The 20377-nt window shown below is 39.7% G+C and overlaps 1 protein-coding gene across 1 annotated transcript in view; it reads right to left on the minus strand.

Moving 5' to 3' along the window:
• Positions 1 to 9788, minus strand: part of LOC108234170 (plectin) — a 98749-nt gene extending 88961 nt beyond the window's left edge. The window contains exon 1 of the mRNA XM_037980331.1: positions 6155 to 9788. Within this exon, the coding sequence (XP_037836259.1) occupies positions 6155 to 9467 (3313 nt within the window). The 5' untranslated portion in view covers positions 9468 to 9788. The remainder of the gene's footprint in view (positions 1 to 6154) is intronic.
• Between the last annotated feature and the right edge of the window lie 10589 nt (positions 9789 to 20377).

Raw genomic sequence — 20377 nt, forward strand, 5'->3', positions numbered from 1 at the left:
CTGTGCTGACACAAACCTTGATTAGCAGCCATCTACAAGAGAACAATACAGCCTGTGCAGTGATGTTTACAAGACTGTGTAATTGGCTACGATGGTCCACAATTTGCCATGTATAGTGTACAGTTATCTGAATTTAACATAGCATTACTACACATGGTTGTTGCAGATATTCTCAGATAAAGGCTGGAGCAAGATCACTGCACCACAGTAGAGCTTGAGTTCCAAAGTCTGAACCTGGACCTTGAGTCACCAACACATTGCATCTCCCACCAAACTCTACATGCAGCTTGTTGTCAAACCTTGTCCGGTCCTCAGACCAGGACATCGGGACCTGCTAGGGACACACATAGGTGTGTTCGGTGGGCAGTCAGGCTCAGACTAGAGTCTGATTTAGGAGCCCCAGGAGAGTGATAGATGGGAGGGCAGGAGGCTGGGAACCTGAGACCATGCCAGAAACCTTGTTACTACTTTTACTTCCTGTAGACAATTTTTATTGACTTCTTGGTACCAGGGCCATGGCTGACCCCTTACAATTAACTAACAAAAGAAGCTTGTCATACAGCTCGAGAAAAAAAAGCAGAACGTGATTCTCTGACGTAAGCTATACGGACATATAGTTCCACAGCTAATACTGCTCATGTAAAAGAATGTCAACTTATTAGAAGTATACATGTTACTAAATCTAATTCTAACAGGCATCATTTCTGGCCAGATTAATATTTAAAATGGCCTCTAGTTCAAAATACATTTGAATTAGATTAAGCCAAAGTGTTTTTGTGGGAAAATAATCAAGATTACCCTTTAAGACACACAAGTTAAATATTAAACCATTTTCTGTTTTCACTGAGTATCTGATACACATCTCATTTGCTCTTTCGACAACAAATGTCATCACCTTGGATGGCCATGTTATCTACATTCTTGGATCAGAAGTCAGAAGCTGATCACGCCTAGTAAAGCAAACATGTGGAGAATATTCTCACACTTTTCTTGGCTTAGTGCACAATTTTTAAAACTTATGTAAGCAGTTGATAATCAGTGTTTAACATTTTCTGAAGATATAATAAAATAACTCTAAATACGCTACAGATTAAACAGGAAAAACAGTCAAATGTATTCTCCATCTTTGCTTCAATATTAATAAATTGACTGAACTTCAGACGACCAAGAGAGACTGAACAATCGGGGGATATGTTTGTGATATGCTGGATGAAACCAGGTAATCATGATTTAACAACATGCTGAAACATATACTGCTGTCTTCCTCTCTCTCAGACACACACTCAACATGTGTAAGAAAATGAATAAAACACAACCATAAATGAATACTGACTGTTGACCGTCTGGTTTCAGAAGGAGTAAGGGGGAAGTAAGCACCTTTAACTTGTTCTTCCTCCCGCTTTGACATACTGACAAAATAAATAAAATACAGACACACTCATAACTCCGGTCAACTACATTGTTGACAGGTTTAAATATAGAAAGCAATATGTGCTGCTGAAGCAGAAGGTTGTGGTTCAATAAATATGAATGTGTGCTTCAGTCCTGTTGTTGTGAGAGTGTACACCAATTGAGATCGCAACAAGACTTCACACTGTGCGTTTGCCAAAAACAGTCAGCAGACAAACACGATTAAACACAAAGACACAACCCCACTCTTGTGACCTACCAGGTATGATCTTCATCTACTAGACAGTACAGGAGAAGAGGAGGATGAAGGTGAGCAAGTCGTCAGCTGGTTGAAGGGGAATGAGGAGGACCGGCGACTCTCCTGTTTGTTTGCTGTGTACTACCGTGCTTCCCCCTTGTCTCAGATTTTGACAGGCTGTGCCTGCTGCTTGGATCCATCAACCTGCTCCCCCATAGTCAGGGGAGGAGGGACGACACTGAGCCTGGGGTAAGGGGGCAGGAGCGAGGGGCAGAGAGAGCTAACAGGGGTGGGCAGTTGACGAGAAGGGTTGGAGCAGACAGGCTATAAATATCCAACAGAGCCAGATGATCACAGAGTCACAGTTAGAAACTGATGGCAGGAGTCTGGCAGGACACTTTGCCACAGACTGCCCCCCCCTACTCCCCAACACAAGCAGACCACCCCTCCCTCTGTGTCTCTCAGCTCATTCCTTTGAAGATGATGGCAGCTGGTCAGATCTGGCACCTAGTCACAGATCTCAGCCAGAAATCAGACCTCATATGAGAGCTCGGCTCTCTCAAGCATATTAAAGATCAGTCTTAAATGATGATACAGGATTTTATGTGATGTATTAATTACACACTGCTGCTTTTACCACCTGTTCTGGCACTTTTTTCTTTTAAATTCTGTAAATGTAGCATTTTAGTGTTTATACATTAAGAAGATTCCTGCTGGATGTAAATGATGTAAGTTAAACTCAATACATTCAGAATCATTATTCGAAAAAACTTTGGCAGCAATGTTTGATAAGTAAAAATAGCAACAACCATAAATGTGGAAATGAAGAGCTAACACTAATGGGATGTTTACTCTATCAGAGCAGCCTCACAAAGGGTTTGGAGACAGATAATCGGAAAGCACGGCCTGTGCCCCAGAGTTAATCACCTGCTGCTTTTGGGATTACGCTAATGCTAAACATTCTCTAAATATAGAGACTTCTATTATACATAATGCTGTGCCAATTGTAGTGTTGACAAATTGCTTCATTTCTGTTTGATGCTAAAAGTAATTCCAGTCAGTGTATGGGCGTTGGAGTTAGGACAGGCTTCTCTTTCAGTGAAACAATACTACTAAATATGGAAGTCCTGGTATGACATGAAAAGCATCCGTATCCCAGGAAGAAGATTGGAGATGATGGCACACGTAATCTCCTTTGACATGATCACAAATTGAAGACGAAGTTACTCACGTTTATTCATGTTAAGACTTGTACTTGAAAAAAAAATCTTCTAAGGTTCCATCAAAGTGTTGGAAAGTGTTGCTATATTTAGTCAACTTTGTTCTACTTAAAAGAAGTTGATGAAATGCCTGGAGTAGTGGTTCTCAAACTTTTCAGAATAAGAACCACCTCAGAGCATTTTACACAGATTTGTAACTGTTGGTGATTAAGTAGCCACTAAACCATTAGTTAACCACAATTCACAGCAGTTTCCACAGGGATTCTCCAAAAAGTCTTCACTGCAGCTTAAGTTCAACTCTTCATTTGAAGTCTGGATTATATTGTGCTAGAACCACATTTTAGCTGTCTCTGCTTTTTTACAGTTCAGTTCATGAGAGTTAATTAGCTTGTTATTTAACTTATTAATAGTTGCTATCAGAACTTCTTCTCAGAACCACTAGAGGGACCAGGCAGCCTAGAATTTCATTTGTTGTCATTTGTAATCATCAAAATTAAACGAAATAAACATTAGAAATATATGAGTTTGTATGTAATGTATGAATATAATATACAAGTTTCACTTTTTAAATGGAATTACTGAAATCAATCTACTTTTTCATGATATTCTAATTTTATGACCAGCACCTGTACTTATTTGACTAGGTTTTCAAAGTGTTCACTTGGTTTGCTTGTGTCGCAGTTTATGAAATGTAGACTGCTATGTTCTGACTCTCATAATAAAATACAAGAAGTGATTTCCCAACCAGTCAGCAGTAAAAGATATAGTACAGCAGCTAAGGTCACCTCAGTTTGTTTTTGGCAAAACATTAGTGCTGGCCAGAAGTAGAAACAGCAGCAGGGGATTTTACTTAAGCTGCCAAACTACAACAAAGTCTTCTTATGGACAGAATGAGATAAGACTTTCATTTTGTTCCCCATTTTTCATCTCTTTTGTTGAAAAAGGTCAGACTCTGACTTTTAGCTCCATGGTTTATGAATTGCCAGTGTGAGTCACAACATTAAAATGACATCCCACCATAATGAAAGGCACAGAGCTGCACCACACTGTAGCTGTTAATTTCAATCACACAATGTATGCAGTGGGCATAACTTCAGAGATGAAAACACAGAGGAGCTCAAAAGCATGTCTGGGATGTGATTTTGTTTAATGGCCTCTGGTGCCATGTGTGGGCAAAGTTTAACCACCCCTTCGAGCAAGTCCCGTCATTCCAAAACTGTAAACCTTATGTTTAAACATATACTGCATTTTTATTTTTGCAGGAAAAATAATGTCACATGGAAAGTCAAAAGTTATTCAAAAAAAGAAGAAAAAAACCCAAAAAACATCCCAGTGTAATGTTTCTAAAGAAACACTTTTTTATGGGAGGCCACATATTTAAAGAAGTACTTTTCTACTTCCTATTGTTCACTTTACAGATTCCTAGGAACTCAAAAAGAAACTGTAACAGCATAAAAGTAGACATACCGAACTAAAACCTTCCAGGATGTAATTGAGTTGGCTGACAGCCATTTAATTAAAATATCAAGAACAGCGGGTCTGGAGATCAACGGCAGCAAAAAAAAAAAAAGATAAAATAAAATAAATTAAAAAAAACATCTCTGAACACACTGCCTTATCTAACACCAAGCATCAAATGTGAAGAAAAAAAACACATGATTGATATTTTGTGACATATTATTCATAAGTTTTTATTTAACTCTCTGACTGACTGCATGTGGTCAAAGTGAAACATGAAAATGCTTAATGGACAGCAGATGTCAGTAGTGCACTACTGTGTCCATATGCACACATCAGACACACCTCTTAAGTCAGACAATACAGAATTATATTCGTACTCACATTATAGTTATTAGTTCAATACTCAGGGTTTACAAAGCTTCTAACATGTAGTAAGAAATAAAAGCTGTGTTTAATTGATAGTAAGCATATTTTGTTATGTCTGTGAGTCAAACTTTTTCTTCTCACTGCAAAATGAAAACTATTTTCCTGATGAGCAACACAGAATGAAGAAGGCAGACTGGTAATAGAAACCAGATCTGCTGTCACGTGTGGATCCTAACAGACACACCCATGAAGCTACAAACAACTATTCCAACTTCCTGACTCAGTCTGCTGCTTACATACACAACAGACAACGCCCATGCAGCTCATCACATACCCTTTGAAAGCTGAAAAATCATTCAAATAATTGTCAAAAAAACTTCTTCCCACTTTTAAAAGTTGTGAATTATAACATATAATCTAAAATATGAGACAAAAGAATAGCATTGCACCAGACTCAGGACTTCCTGTAACTTCCACTTCTCCAGATATCATATAAAGGTGTTATCACACAGCCTTCATAACTCCCATACCCTTCACTTACCATTACATAATGGAATGCAAGTATTACGCTTATCTCTAATAAATAACAGACTGAATAAAGAAGAAAAACAACCACAGAATGTAAACCAGAGCCAAGAACACAGTAATACTGAAGCAAAGTTCCCAAAAGCACCACACCTTCCTGTAACTTATGCACAGGCGTCTCAGCAGAGCACTAGTAAGGCTGAATTTCAGCAAACAGCCCCACCTTGTTGGACTGATGTCTGCATAATTACTTTGGCAAATGACTAGAGATATCTCCAGAGATTACTCTTCTAAGGAGAGCATAACATTTTATCCAAGAGAAATAGATTTTTCACACAAAAAGCAGAACTTTAAGGAATGTGATAGATTACAAAATGAAAGGCACAACTATTCTGAAAACCAGAATATGCAATAGACTACATGTTCATTCAATTCTGTCATAAATGGAGTTTTTAACTTTAACTTTAACTCAGTGGAAACTAAGTCGTATTGTCTGTTTGAAACGTGTCAAGATTACAACAGTGCAACTAAGGCTTTATCTGTTTCAACACCCACATGACTAAATCACAGCCACATGTCAATAGTCACTTCTCACCCTCATATTGAAGCAATTCCTAAAGAGAGGCCGTCCCCACATCCCAAACCAAAGCCTCTGTAATGTGCATCTCTCACACATAAACTGTATTTAAATTATCCTAAATAACACTCTGGAGAAAAGTTAAAGACATTGACAGAATGGGAGTGTTATTCACAGTCTCAAAAACAGAGAACATAGAGGTGTGAAGCAACAATAGTTGAGCTGTCAGAAAACAATCTACCTGAGACCTCCCACAGTTCAAAGAAAGGTGGGAGTCTAAGAGAAGAAGAAACTGCATCACGTGCACACAGAGATTAAGACAAGGCAGGAAGTAGGTCAGTTAACTTTCAAACTAACCTTCAATGAAGTTAGGCCACAACTTCTCCTCAGGCTCCCCCAGTGAGTGGTCCCACTTAGTCTCAGGTGAGGCTCCTTGCACCCCAGCTGCCTCTAACAAGAGAGCTCGCTCTAAAGCGATTTCTTCCAGAACATCCATGTCCAATTCATCTTCCTCTTCCTCAGTCTGCACAGGTGGAGGGACAGGCTGCTCACCTGAAGCCTGGGGACTGAGGACCTGCTTCACTTCAACTATCTCCTCTACCACCACTATTTTCTTCTTCATGGTGGCCTCGTTTGTGTCAGGTATATTGGACTCACAGGTGTCCCCCAGGTGAGGCTGGTCAGGCTGGGCTACAGATGTGGCAGTAGCAGAGGGTGTGTCCCTTTCCAAGTCCCTCTTCTTGTCTTCCTCGTGCTTTAAGGCCTCACAAACAGAGAGCCTATCCTGTGTGCTGCACTCTGCTGCCTGACTGGCCAAATGTTGTGCAACTCTGGGAGGCTCCTCTTGCTTGACAAGAGGGCTGGCCTGTGCCGCAGCTGCCTCTGCTGGTGCTGCTGATACTAATTCTGTGGGTGCTTTCCTCACATTGGAAGATGTTTCAGGTTTTGGAACCTCCCGCTTGTTTTTTTCTGCAGAGAGCTGTACTAGCTCCTCCTCTCCTTTGTCTGTTGGGGCCTCAGAGAGCACAGCTGCTGCCTGACTGACTTCCTCACTGCACATTCTTTCAGAAGTCATCTTTGAAGGAACTCTAGTTTCTGTCAGTTCTGAGGCCATGACAGGGCTGTCTTTATCTGCGTCCTTAGGCAGTGTTGTTATGTCAGAGGATGGCAGTGTTTCTGTTTCAAGCAAAACTTCAGGCTTTGTTTTTGTAGTTTCTGATTCTGGTGACTGCTTAACCTTTTTTTTCCCTTTCCCTTTCTTTTTTCCTTTTGATGGTTCCTCTGTAGTTTTTTCCACACTGACCTGATATTCAGACTCAGTTGTTTCTTGAGATTCTGATAGTAACTTGGGTGTCTTTTCTTCGGGTTTAGCACTTGGCTGCATGAGCTCAACACGACTTGTTTTCTGCATCACCACTGTTTCCTTTCTGACAGTCACCTCCTCGGATTTCACTTTTTCCACATGAGGGATAGCTTTAAAATTGCCTTTGGGCCATAATGACTCCTGTTTGGTATTGCTGTCAGTTCTCTTTTCTTGCACATCTTCAGTGGATGCTGCAGGTGTCTCACCTAATGGTGGTGATGCTTCTTTTGATGCAGATTTAGTTTTTATAAATGACTCCTCTTTCAGTATACCATCAGTTTGTTTAGAGATCTCTTTTAAGTGTTCCCTGTTATCATCCACTTTAACTTCAGCTTTGTTTTTCCCTGATGTCTTCATGGAGGTAGACATGGTTAAAGGGTCAGAGGTAATAACTGGTGTTGGTGGGATGGTATCTTCAGCCACCCCCACCAAAGATTTGTCTTGAGAGGTTTCCTCTTTCTCCATCTTTGACTGAGGCAGTTCTTCAGTATTAGTACTCTTGGATTTTTCACTTGAAGACTTCTTTTTCTTTCTTTTTGATTTGGAGGTTCCTTCAGTTGTTTGTTTTGTGTCAGTCTCTGTGATAGCAGCATTTTGAGTGGAATGGGATGAATGGTTGATTTCTTGCCCCTGTTTTACTGAGACTTCAGAGGTTTTTTCTGACAGGACAGTTTCATCTTTCTTGGCATGTGAAATCCCCTTTACACCAATTACTTCCTGTTTTGTGATCAACTTTATTCCTGTACGTTTCTCTGTCACAGGTTGTGGAACTTCAGATCTGCCCTGAGGTGCTGAGACAGTTACAGTATCAGGGGTAGATTCAACCTCAGGTGCTGAGGATGCAGTTGCTGCTGTCATTTTGAAAGGGACATTGTCAGTGTCAGGCCTTCCAGTCAGATTTTGAGAGATGACATCAGCATGAACTGGTTTTTGATTCACTTTAATGTTGGAGATGCTATCCAACACATTAGCAACATCCACTGGCTTGCTCGTGCTGCTCTCAAGTTTAAGTTCTGTGCCCTCCTCAGAGACTTTGGCAGTTTTTTCTGTAATATCACTATGATTTTTAGATTTCTCTTGGACTTGTGTCTTCATTTCAGTGAGGTTAACTGAAGCCTCTTGAAGCTCTTCTTTCTTTAGCTTCCCATCTTTGATTTTAGCAAGTTCAGTCTCAACTAGGGTGGCAGGCCCACTAAAAATGTTGGAGAATTCCTGAGCAGATTCCATTGTAGGAACTAGTTTGGGTTTTGCAATTTCTTTTGTTTTACCTGAGATAGTGATCGCTGCAAGTTTTGTTTCCTCTTCTTTCACTTCCACATTTGAAAGCAATGCCATAGGTAAACTGCTTGTAATCTTTTCACTAACCTTCAAGAAAGCCTTTTCATCAGAAGTCTTGGGCTTTTCTTTATTCTTCATCTGTTTATCTGTTTCAGTAGAAAATCCGGCTGTAATCTTTGATGTTGCAGCACCTGCAGCCACACCAACAACAGTCGCAGGTAATAGTAAGGCTGCTGAGGAGATCAGAGTGGTCTGGGATCCATCCTGTTTCAAAGCCTCTGTCTGAACAGGAACAGAAATTGGAGCTTTCTTTTTTTCAGCCTCCAACACTCTTTTCTCCTTTGATACACCAGGTCTTTCAATTCTCACATTAGGCCCCTGAAGAGTGACTTTTTTGACTACTTTCTCCTCAGTGGTCATTAATTCTGGGTTAAAGTTGGTCCCCCTCTTGTAAAGAGGGTGGTGTGGTTCCTCAACCTCCAGTGATGGTTTTGGCCATGTTGGTTCTGCACTCAGTGGACGACCCCCGAACTTGGGGTTCCTATCGGAATATCGCTCCTGTTCTCCAAAACTCATCATCTTATGGCGATAGCCTTGGCGCTCAACCATTGCTTCCTGACTCTCTGCTTCATCCCTGCGGCCTGGCTTGGGAACGTAAGATGTAAGGCCTGGGACAGATTGGACCCGAGCAGCACGATGTGCAACAACCAGACTGGCAGCTGGCTTCCTAATCCTCTGCAGTGGGGCTGGACTAATCTCAGTGGGCAGGTGGAGGTAGTCACGCAGGTAAACAATGCCATCATTGGTCAAGTACCAGTAGAAATGTCTCCAAGCAAATGTTTCTTTTACATAACCCCTGGATTTAAGAGACCCCATTGCACGGATTACTTGCAGGTTGCTCACACCTTGTACTTCAGGGTGCTTTATTTGGGGCCTTTTGTCTTTCTTGGCCACCATAACGCCATCTCGAAACAAGACTTCATAGATGGCTTTTAGGTCTCGCATGGGCATCATCATTCCAGCAACCATTGTGCCTTTAGTCAGTAAACTTTCTCAAGACACAACAAAAAGGAAACAAACGTGAAATGAAAGAGTCTTAGCTCTTATGGCGTGAAAGAATCCAGCAAGTCAAGCTGTAACGTGATTCTCAATGAAGATAAAAAAAAAATTCTAAAGAGCAAAGTTCTGTTTTTCTTACTGTCTCTTCCTTGTGTTCTTGCTGATCCTTTAGTTGTCGTGAAGAAAATTAAAACTCCTCTTACAAAGGTCAGATGTATGCTGTGTCCCTTCTACAGTTAGTGTAGCAGGGAATGAACGGTCTCTGTTCTGCCGAGATGGCAATGACAGAATGGAAGAAAAGCAGCGTGTATGAAAGAGTGAGGGAGGGAGTGTGGCACACTTCTCAGTCCGGCTCCACCTCCCCTGTGTCTCTTGTTCTCCGGAAAAAATTAAAAGATGAAAAAAAATTGGACTAAACAAAACAGTAGAGGAGGAAGAAAAAAGAAAAAAAAAAACGTTTCAGTAATAAACTGCTGAAAATAGAGACAGAGCAAAGTCGAAAGAGTGTGCACAAGCACATGTTCTGTAGCTCTGACTCGTACAGAGATACCAACCCACCCAAAAAAGTACACGCCCCCAATTCAATACACACCTCTAAATGCTCACTACAGCCAGCTGGCACACACCCAGTGTGTTGAACGGCAGTCCAGTCAATGTCCTACACACATATTAGTTGTGAGAAAATGAGATGAGCAGTTGGCGTACTTCTGTCCTCCCCTGGGGCAACTAACTGTATGTACAAGCAGGAGTGCAAGGTGTCCTGTTTTACACATTTCCAAGTCAGGTATTACTAAAAGCTTTTAGTCTACTCACAAGGTATAGTTTTTTAGAATTTAAACTTTACAGAAATGATGACAAAAAAATGTATAGATGTATTTTGGTTATTTGTAACAGGTGAATACATAAAGTAATTCTTTATATAGAGAGGATATGAAAAGAAAATTAATTTTAACTCACACAAGGGTAGTCTAATATGGCACATGCCTATTCAGTCATACAAAGCTAACATTTACTTTACTTCTATTTATACATGAATCTTTTGGGGGTCTTTGAACCACCAAGAAAGAAGGTTACATACTCTACGTCCCCACACAGCTCATTAAAGTGATGCAACAGGCTGCAAAGGATGCTAAAGTTGTGCTGCTGTTTCAGGCAGCTAACATTAGCTTCTGCTTGAGAACCAAGAATCTGTCTTTGACAACTATATAAAGAACTGTACATTATAGCTTGTCTTTTCTGCTCTCCCTGGAACATGATATCGGATTTCTCTCCCTGGATCACTTTTCTCTTCTGTCCATGTGTCTCCTGTTTGTCTGTCAGTGTCAAAGAAAGCGTCCTCTCACTGTCAGGGGGACTGGAAGGAAAACTAACAACTGCTGGTTAAAGTAGAGGAGCACGTGTTCACTCATCCTACAGACCAGACAAGGACACATCACTGCATTCAAACACTGTGATCTACATGCAAAATTAGAGTAGCATGAGTAAGTGGCAAAGGAATACTGGGCTCCTTCTGCTGCAGTTTTAAACCACACCATTACACATCTAAACAGTGTTTTGCTTTTACTTGCCATGGCAACAGTCAAATGAAGTGAGCCAAGTCTGAGAGAGAGACACATATCCGCTTTTCAGCCAACGGTGGAAAAGCAACAGACAGCCAAACAAACTGTTATAAATCACATCACTATTGTCTAACAAACTGTTATTTGTAGCAAAGTGTTAACATATGGCTTAACTTCTTTTGACAGTCATTAAATTCAAAAACATTGTAGGAACTTTATTATACAAACAAAGAGAAGTAATAAAACTTAAGCTTCAGGATTAAGTTTTTTTTAAACTTAAAGTTTTTGACAAACACTGCTCAGAGCCTAGCTAAAATCTTTAGTAATGTTGTCTGTTACAACTGAGTTTCCTTGTTAGACTTTGAGTCAATGCCTTTAGCTATTTGCATAAATTCTCCACCTACAGCGTGTTTGATTAAAACTTGCAGTAATACAGGTAGAGGCAGTGTAGATGAATGGGACTCACGGATGAAGAAGTAATCTGTTCATTCATCAGACACAAAAGGCATTTTGTATTATGAAACAAGTAGTTAGTCACTGACATGTGGCAGTTTTCCTAACGCTGACAAAGATGCCATTTCACATTATATGCAAATTACAAATGTGACCATTGGTAAGCATTTAGATCATGTTAGGGTGGTTGTGAGCCACTATTACTCAGCTTTTTATTATTACTTTTTTGAAACCTAAAATAATTTGCTTTTGAGACATCTCAAAAGCAAACTGACATCCAATACATTCCTGAACCTGAAACCGCCCTACAGCACCAAGGTGAGAAAGACCATACTACTACCACATCAGATTTTAACTCAGTATCTGTAAAACTGACTGAGTTATAAAATCTTTTGTTTTGGCTAAGGTTGCTTAGTTGCAGTGGCCATCTTGAACTGGATTGACATTACAAGTCAATCAGGCATAGAAGCACATCTGATGATTACGTTATGAAAGTTTCATTAAAAGTTGTTCATGAAGTAATTTGCTAACAGACAAGGAGAGTTGACTCCAACAATTAATGCTAAGGTTTTAAGCTCACTCAGTCGTTACATTTTTCTGTTATGTGTTAAGGGATTCTATCCTAGCTGTCAAATGGAAAATGCTAATCCAGAGTAATTTTATTTTGATTAACAGAAACTGCATCAGCAAACCCAAAGCTATGAGCACAAAGATGTAACATTAACTGAAACATATAAAAGGAGAGACCTTGTATCTGAGCCATTTCCTGGTTAGGAGTCTGCTTTTGCTGTCTCAGACCTCCCCAAGTCCCAGAATAGACTTGTCACCACCAGCTGATGGCGGCTGGTAGCTGGAAACTGGCCCAGACTGGCCCGATGTAAAGGCCCACCACTTGGGGCGTTATTGGTGTTAGACACATGCCCTCCATCTTGATATCCAATCCAGACCACTCCTGTCTCTTCCAGTAAAAGCAAAGGTCAGCAGAATATTTTCATCCATCTAAATCAAATCATTTGTTTCCCACACACAAAAAAACAGTTTATTTTTATCTGCCAAGAACTCATGTATCCATCACAATTAAAATAAAACAATACACTTTTCACTTACACAACAAAAAACATTTTTATATTTAAGCCATGGTAAAATGCCACCGCATTATTTATGACACTATCCAAGCAAAAGAGTAGAAGGTAAGCATCAGAATCTGTCCTCTGGAGAAAAAAAAATACAATCAGAGGACCTCTAGTACAGTTGGTTTCTTGTTTATGACTTCTTCCATAGATAAAACTAAACATGACAGATTTTTTTGTTTTGTTTGCTTTTTTCTGCTCTGGAATGTGCTTCTCTTTAGTCATTATCCCATGTTTCTTCACTGTAAAGATACTACTGTTATTACTAAAGTCTTTAGTTAAGACAAAGTAAAACATGATCAAGAACAAATGTCTAAACTTGTAAAAATCATGACTTGCACTTTTGTAGTCATGACTAATCAGACAGTGCTTGCATTTATCCAAACGAGATAAGCCTTTTCTAATTTAGGAAGGTTGTCCCTCTGCTGGTTATGGTGAGACCCCATAGGCAGGACAGCTGTGCCCCCTGACACACTCTGAAACACAACCAGCAATCTGCTAAACTTAGAGATTGTTGTCAACAGCTTTATATGGAGTTTATCATGACACAAAGAGATTTATAGGCTTTACCAACAATAAAAATTGATGAATGACCCGCATATTCCAATAATTATTTTAACGTCCTCTACTTTTTACAGAGTGTTGCAGAGGTGTGAACACTGCACTTAATTCTCAAAACAACCATCCATGTTTTTTCTCTTGATAAGTCAACAAAAACAGTCTGCAGAGTCATATGTTTAATCTCAATATGTCTGGCTGAACATGATCTGGTGGACCTTCATGTGCGGCTGCTGATCATAAAAATACTATCACACAGCCTCGTGCACAAAAGTAGCAGTAACACAAATTTTGGTTATGAGTTTCTTGAATAGTTAGAAGAAAAACAAAGTTTTCTAAGCTTTAAATTGCTAAATCAAACCTATAGAGCTAAGTTAACTACAAACTGACCACAAAAACAGAGGCCCTGTGTGTCAGGAGGAAGTGAAAAAGGTGTCTGTGGCATTCCTCACTATGTTGTAAAGATAAATAAATGAACTTTTAGATAATGAAACAAACATTATTTGAAGGAATGCATACCCCCCACAACTTCACATGCCAAAGTTTTAAACAAAAATCTTGTGCAATCTGTTAACACTGAGTTTGTGTTGGGAATGACTAACAGCTATTACCACAACAAAATGTAGCTCAATATCTATGACTCACTTAAAGTCATTTTGGTATTTGATAATATCAAACAGTGGTAGCAGCCATCTTGAATTAAGCTGACTCCAAAGGTTAAGCAGTTGTAGATGTACATCCAGTTTCATTATCATACATCCAGTGTTTCGTAAGATATTTGGCTAACAAACAGACAGACACACAGACAAATATAGAGGAAAACAAAATGCAAATTATGGTCAAAGCAGAGAAAAGTTTCGATCTGTTTCTCAGGATACTACAAACAGGATACTACAGGAAATATTCCTGTTTTCTAAACATTCTTGTCTCATAAATATGTTTCTAAATCATCTTCGTTGTGGGACGAAAACCTTTTATCCACAGTAAAGTTGGTGAAATTGTGTTTAATGATGAGGAAATTAAACCTAAGGTAATTTTTTAGGATAGATTAAGAGTTAAATATTCAGTTTTTTTATGTCAATAGTATACTTGACTGTTGTGTGAACAAAATATAAAAAGCAAGCACGAGTTTTGGCTTTCTGTTACTGATTACTGCTAGTTTGCGCACTGTCAATGTATTTCTTCAAATCTGAGCTATATGTACAAGAAAAAGACAGCCCTTGCTTACGTTTTCAACTCCCCTTGTCATGGACCACAGATTTCTCCCTTTTCCAGAGTGGAAAGAAATGAAGTCACAGGTAATGACTCCCAAAACCAAAAACAAACGGGAGCATTTAAAGTTTGCCAAGTCCCTTTCTTTCTCAAGAGTCTCTCTAACAAGCTGCTTCTCACGTGTTTGTGTATTCAGCCATTCAACACAACTTCCAGCTTTTACGCCTGTACAGTAGCCTGCACATGAGGAGGTAAATGAAGGCTGAGTGTCAGCAGAAACAGTAATACAAGAAACTGTTTCCTACATCTGGTGCAGAGAACATTCATTTCAACATTTTGAACCCATTATCCCACACAAAAAAAGGAAACAAACAAAAGATGCTGTTTTCTTTTCCCAGAACATTGCACTCAGAACAAAACATGTTTCTTTCTATTTTAAAATACAAAGTAATAGAAATCAGATCTGTATGATAAATTCCACAAACAGCCAGTGAACAATAACTTTTCGCTGTAAACAAGTCTCAGCTGTGAGATCTGAACAGAAAATTCAAACCAGCTCTCTGCTCTCTTGTTCTTTCTCAAGCAAGAGCTGCATGCCAGCTCAGCTAAACAGCAGCCAGCAATCAGACTTAGCATGCAGATGTATTTCACCATTCAGGAGTTAGAAAAGTTTCAGTGATGTTGCACAAGATGAGTTCAAGAAATTTGGATTCAGCTCTTCTGATTTCAAATTGTGAAAGATGAAATGTTGCTTGCACATGATCATGTATAAGCTTTAATTTGACTAATTTATTTGAATCCTTTGTCATCAGTTTTCTGTTTTGTATTATATTCACTTACCTTTTTTTGGACTGAGCCAGAATCGATCTCCAAGCACATCTCCACTCTCTCTGCTGCTTTGAAAAGACATATTCTACGAAGGCCAGAGTGCCTCCACACCTTTCTGTTTTCCCCTCACTGCTACTACTCCCTTTCACTCAAGTGAGAGCCACAGTCTGTCCAGTGGGTAGATACAGCATGCAAGATACAACGAACAAAGAGAAGGAATGGCAGTGGAGGGCTACTTTCAGGGTAGAGAAAGTGTTTGTAAGAAAAAAAGAACAAGGGAATCTTTTCATCTCTGTCCTATAAATGCAGAGACACATCCACACTATAAATCTGAGGCCCATGCCAGGCTGGACACATCCTTTCTGCTGTCCTGGATACCCTGCTCCATGTCCCATACATCTGAAGAAACCCATGCTTTATTCTGGCCTCAGCTAGCAAAGAGATACACACTGGACTCTTTGTTCATGAAAGCAAGAAAATTACAGTTCCAGAGATTAAGACGAAGGGTGTACAAAGGAGGAAGGAGAGGACAAAGACACTAAGTAGAGATAGACAGAAAACAAAGAACCAGAAGACACTTTGCACAGCCAAGAAACTCAAAATACACCCAGCAGCTACTCTGGCTTTGTCTGTTCCATTCATCTTCTTTGGTTTATGGAGAGCAATTAAGCATTTTGTTAGTTGTTCAAAATTCACTGAGCTAATTTAAAACTGGAATCAAGTATTAGCAAACCAAATGAGAAACCACAGAGCTCCAGTATAACACTGCAAACAACCTCAGTAATTGAACCATATTTAAAGAGACAGGAGATCACAGACAACAGCTAAATTGTAGGCTTTTATCAACTCTGGCTTGTAACCCACATACAACGGCAGCTGTATCACATGTGCTGAAGGAGATACGCTGCCCATCTGAACATCACATTCACGTCATGCCCCTCAGACAGTTCTGACAGTTCCATCATCCACTATTCATTTTTAATGCCTGCTTTGACCTGTTAAGCATCTATGGGCAAGAGGCGGGTACATACTGCGCAGGTCACTCATCCATCACAGCGCTAACACACGGCGATGTGACAGACACATGCTTTTGAGTTGTGGGAGGAAACCAGAGTACCCAGATAAAAAAACATGGATGCACAGGTAGAACATGTAAACTTTAAGCAGAAGTGCTCAACATAAAAAAAGGTTGAATGAGTTTTAATTTATAGTGGATTTTCTCTAACCCACACAGGGACAGAGTTATACATACAGGTTCAAATATACGTACTCTCAAAGTAATATTTGGTTAAATATCCCTTAGCAAGTTGTACCTAGACCACATGCTTTTTGTAGTGACCAATGAGCTTCTGGCATAGCTTGGGCTGAATTTGACCATTCTCTTTGGAAACATTGGTTGAGTTCAATTAAATTGGTTGGTTTCCTGAGACACACTCTGTTTTTTAAAGCATAGCCCACAGATCAGGAATAAGGCCCGGGTTTTGGGAAGACCATTCCAGAAGCTTAATGTTAGTCTGCTTTTTCCATTCAGAAACCATTTTTTATGTATGCTGGGGTCATTGTCCTGTTGGAACACTAAACTATGTCCAAGTTGTAACCATATAGCTGATGGTTTGAGCTGATGTTGAAGAATTTGGACTTTTCTCTTCATTATTTTATCCACTTTGTGCAATTCACCAGTACAACAGCATGATGCTACCACCACCATGATTGACAGTGGGTACACTGTTCTTATGTTTGAAAGCCTCACCTTGATTCCTTCAAAAATATGTTTTTATCATTGTGACCAAATAGTTCAATCTTTCTCATCTGGTCAAAAATTTCTTTTTTTTCATAAGGCATTTGGCTTGTCCTTCAAACTTAGTATTTATTAATTTTAATATACCTTGGTATTATTCAGTTAAATACATTCTAGAACCTTCAGTACCATTTAAAGGATTTATATTAATGTATGTATTTATTAGAGTTTGAATGTATAATTTTCCCCTGTGAGCATTAAAAAATCTCAGTAATACAAACTTGTTCATCCAGTTCTTGCTTTTAAAAATCATTAAAGTTGTATAATCATTCCACCCTAGAAAAATAATGGTTCAAATAAATAATTACAAGCTCAAACGTAACATGACATTCATGTCTGACCACAACTGTGTAATCAGTAAGAAGAGACTGGCTGTTACAAAATGGAGCTTGAGTCTGGTTAGTGAGGAGGGTGTAAAATGGCCGTTGGGAGTGCCAGGTCTGGCTGTGATATCCAGCAGGGACCTTTTGTGCCACACAGAGACACAGACTTTACAGTCCCGGGAAGGCTGACTCCATAAAAATACAAAACAATAACAAAAAATAAATAAAAATAAAAATGAAAACGTGTCTTAAACAAAAGAGAAAAGTCTTTTCTTTTCCTGAAATAAAAGCGAAACAGGAAAAAATAGAAAGAATTTGAATATTTCCCTTATGAGTCAACATCTGCAAACCACACATGGGAGTGGTCATGCGCAGCTTTGGTCACTATAGCAACACAGCCCTCAGGTTAGGCAAATACCCCGTACTGTCCACAGTTTCTGGTGAACATGGGCCTGCTGCTGCTGTTGCCAGGGTCAGCTAGTTACCAAACAACAAACCTGACACAAGATCCGGACTCTGAGCTTCCTGACCCTAACACAATGTGCACAGTTTCTATTATAACCTGAGGAGGCTGGGCTTTATTTTTACACAGACATCTTGATGAGTCTCTAATTAAACTCAGACAAACAAAAATGCAGGTGCCTCCTCACTCAAACACGTGGTACAGTCCCTCACATGCACACAGTGACATTTGATTTATCATGCCCACTCCCATGAAACCATTCCAGTCTGGGGAGAATGAATCGGTTGAATTCTTTCTCTCCTCAGAGTGAAACAGAAAATCTGACTGCAGAAGCTGCTTCCTTCACTAAAAAAAGAGACTTGCAGTAAACTTACTTTATATGTGAGCAAAGAAAAGAGCCATTCTGCCACAGATTTGGAGTCCAGTTACAGGCAGCAGTGACTCACCATCATTATCTGTAAAATTTGCTTTCACTAAGTGAAACCAACCATGCAAAGTCTCTTGTGACTCTTTAATGTAGGAAATAAACAGCAGTGAAAAAAAGAATCATTTGATTTCCTGTTTATTCTGCTGCTTTTTGAACATGTAAAAAAAAAGACAAAGCAGGGTTAAAGACTCAAAACATCCCAGTAATGTTAGAATGGATTTTTAGATTATCTGAAGAAGTGAAGCAACATTTCCCCTCCCTCCCTGAGATCCTATCATACCAGCACTGATAGGTAAGGACAGAGCGTAGCTCCAGCAAGATAATAGTTTTGAAGTCAGGTATTGCCTTGTGGGAGAAATGAATATAACAGTGTATCTGCAGGAACAGGTGATCAGAATATAACTGCTTGTACAAGGATTTTCCTTGTATTCGCAAACACATCAACCTCAGGAATGTTCTAGTTATCTGGTATTATAGCAACAGTCTGTAATTTCTGGAGTAAAAATGTACCCAACATGCCCATTCATGCAACAATGAGAGGAAACAAAAAAAGTCTTGGACTGACTCACACACAAAAACAAGGCAATGATTCTAGCTCTCTGCCAGTGATGTAACTTACTATGTGGCTACAGAACCTATCAAATATGTATATTTATCAATTTGCCTGTTTTCATTTGCTAACCACCCCCAGCATCTTCTGTGGGAACAAAGTCTAAGATATAATCAGGAGCAACACAGTGAATCAATAAAATATCAGGTAATCATTGCTAACATTCAAAGTACAATACACTGGAAACAATAAAACATACCTTCACTAGGCCTTATGAGATTACAAGTTTGACATAAACAGCCAGTTTTATTGTAAATGAACAACTTGTGATTCGTGCTACAACCCCACCCACAGTTTACATGTCCTGCAGGCAATGGCATTTTGCTTCCCTTTGCATGGCTGCGTATCCTGTTTTTCCACCGTGACACCTTCATCCAAATGTCCAACCTTTAAAGGCAGAATAACAACCCAAACAATGGCCAAGTTTTCCTCTCCTCAAATGTGGGACAAACCAGGGAGGAAGAGGTGCTCCGACACTGAACAATGAGATGGACTCAATTACTGCCAATGGCACATTAAAGTGCGAAAGAACAGACCTTACAATTAGAAACTAAAGACATTCTTGCCGTTGAGGGTGTGTGTGGCCCATGTGGGGACAATAAAGCCGAGCGACTACAGCCAACAAACGATCAAGTTTCTCCCCTGGCAGCTCTGCGAACAGCCTAATGTTTGTGGACCCACCTCTCATGGTACAGCCACAGTATGTGCTTTTGAAAAGTTTACTTTAGTGAAAATAAATTGTCAATGTACAACTAAATGCTTGTGCAGATTCAACATAAATACTTTTGCACGATCAACATGGTCTACAGGACACTTGTGGCTGACATCAGATGTTGCAGAGCTGTTGATGAATTATGTATTCAGGGGATAAAAGAAACTTAACACCAACATGTCCTTGAAAAGAGAAATGCAAACCAGTTGGGTCACCTGTGATGATCGCCTAACTTCCTTTGTAGACTTGCCAGAGCTTTCCACTAAGGTGTTCATGGTGACTGCCCCCATCTGGTAAAGAAATGTGATCGTGCAATGGAGTCTATGACAGAGACTCGTAAGTACTGCAGCAGTGGTATCCAAACATGACAAAAAGTGCCTCTGAAAGCACAAGTCTGTAACTGTTTTGACACCGACTGAACCCCACCCCCCACCCAACACACACAGGCGTTCTTGGAATTTTTGCTTTATGAGTAAAGTTCAGAGCAACTGAACTGTCATTGTTTGCCCACATCCAAGCGTGTGATTGCACATTTGCACATTTACCAGTCTTTGATGCTATGTTTTGTCAAGCACTTTTATATTCACTGAAAACACAGTTCCAAAACACAATAAAACATGTGAAAGCAGGTGACAGACTTTTACTACATTTATTTTTTTATTAGGGCTACAAACAAGTAATCAGTTTGATGACGCACCTTGAAGCCTATAAATCCATTAAGCACCAAGGCACAGTTGTAAAGTAATCCTTTCACAAACATGAGGGCCTAACCTACACCCTGCAGCTCCAGCCCCTCCACAGTTTCAT

The sequence above is a fragment of the Kryptolebias marmoratus genome, linkage group LG16, assembly GCF_001649575.2.
Source record: "Kryptolebias marmoratus isolate JLee-2015 linkage group LG16, ASM164957v2, whole genome shotgun sequence".
Classification (NCBI taxonomy): domain Eukaryota; kingdom Metazoa; phylum Chordata; class Actinopteri; order Cyprinodontiformes; family Rivulidae; genus Kryptolebias; species Kryptolebias marmoratus.